Here is an 886-nt window from a genome sequence, read left to right on the forward strand (position 1 = left end):
ATTTTAACTCTATTGAAAGATAATCATAAAAATAAAATAATAATTCATTTTATTAATATAATTAATTATTTTAAATTATAAATTTAAATTAAAAATAAAATTATAATTTACTTTTTAACATAAATAGAATTACTTCTTCATTTTAATATTTTTTTAATACACTTTTAACATTTTTAAGGAAGAAATAAAGAATGAATGAATGAATAAAATAGGATACCAGCATGAGGAAAGAAGGTGAGTGGCGGACCCTGCAGATAGGGTCACCGAGGAGGTCGGTGAAGATAGAAAGCTTTCCACTGGGTCCAACCTCACATATTCTCTCTACTTCTTCTACTCTTTCTCTGTCTCTATTAGGATCATACTCTCTCATAACAACACCATGATGAAACTCCTCACCCATGTTAACTTCTTCCACACCGGGAGAAACAAAGAAAAAGAAAGAAAAAGGGAGAGAAGTGAATTGATATAGTGAAAAATGGCAGTGCCTTATATAGACTATGAAGGAGATGAAAGGAGGGAGGGAGATGATGAAGAATATCTCCTCCAAAGCGGCGTTATCGAGAGTGATTATTAGCTAGGGAGTGCAGTATGATAGTGTGATTTGTGAGAAAGAAAACTCAGCCACCAAAAGGCTTCGAAGTTTGGGTCACTAATCAGAGGTAGAGCCAGCCTTCAATGTTCGTACGCCATCATAGGTTCGCACCAATTTGGAAATTCACATTCACACTTATACACCATATATATATAGTGAGATAATAATTAGATACACTCGTATACATGAAAATGAAAAAAATAATAAGAGGGATAAAGTCCAAAAGTCACCTTATATGTCTCTTTATATACCTGGCCGTTTCACCTCTTTCTTTTCTTTATTTTTTTAATTAAA

At 32.6% G+C, this 886-nt stretch overlaps 1 protein-coding gene across 1 annotated transcript in view; it reads right to left on the reverse strand.

Annotated features, from left to right (window-relative positions):
• Window positions 1–789, reverse strand: part of LOC107642710 (probable N-acetyltransferase HLS1) — a 2,239-nt gene extending 1,450 nt beyond the window's left edge. Inside the window, exon 1 of the mRNA XM_016346166.2 lies at window positions 218–789. Within this exon, the coding sequence (XP_016201652.1) occupies window positions 218–400 (183 nt within the window). The 5' untranslated portion in view covers window positions 401–789. The remainder of the gene's footprint in view (window positions 1–217) is intronic.

This window comes from Arachis ipaensis, chromosome B05 (genome assembly GCF_000816755.2).
Source record: "Arachis ipaensis cultivar K30076 chromosome B05, Araip1.1, whole genome shotgun sequence".
Lineage (NCBI taxonomy): Eukaryota > Viridiplantae > Streptophyta > Magnoliopsida > Fabales > Fabaceae > Arachis > Arachis ipaensis.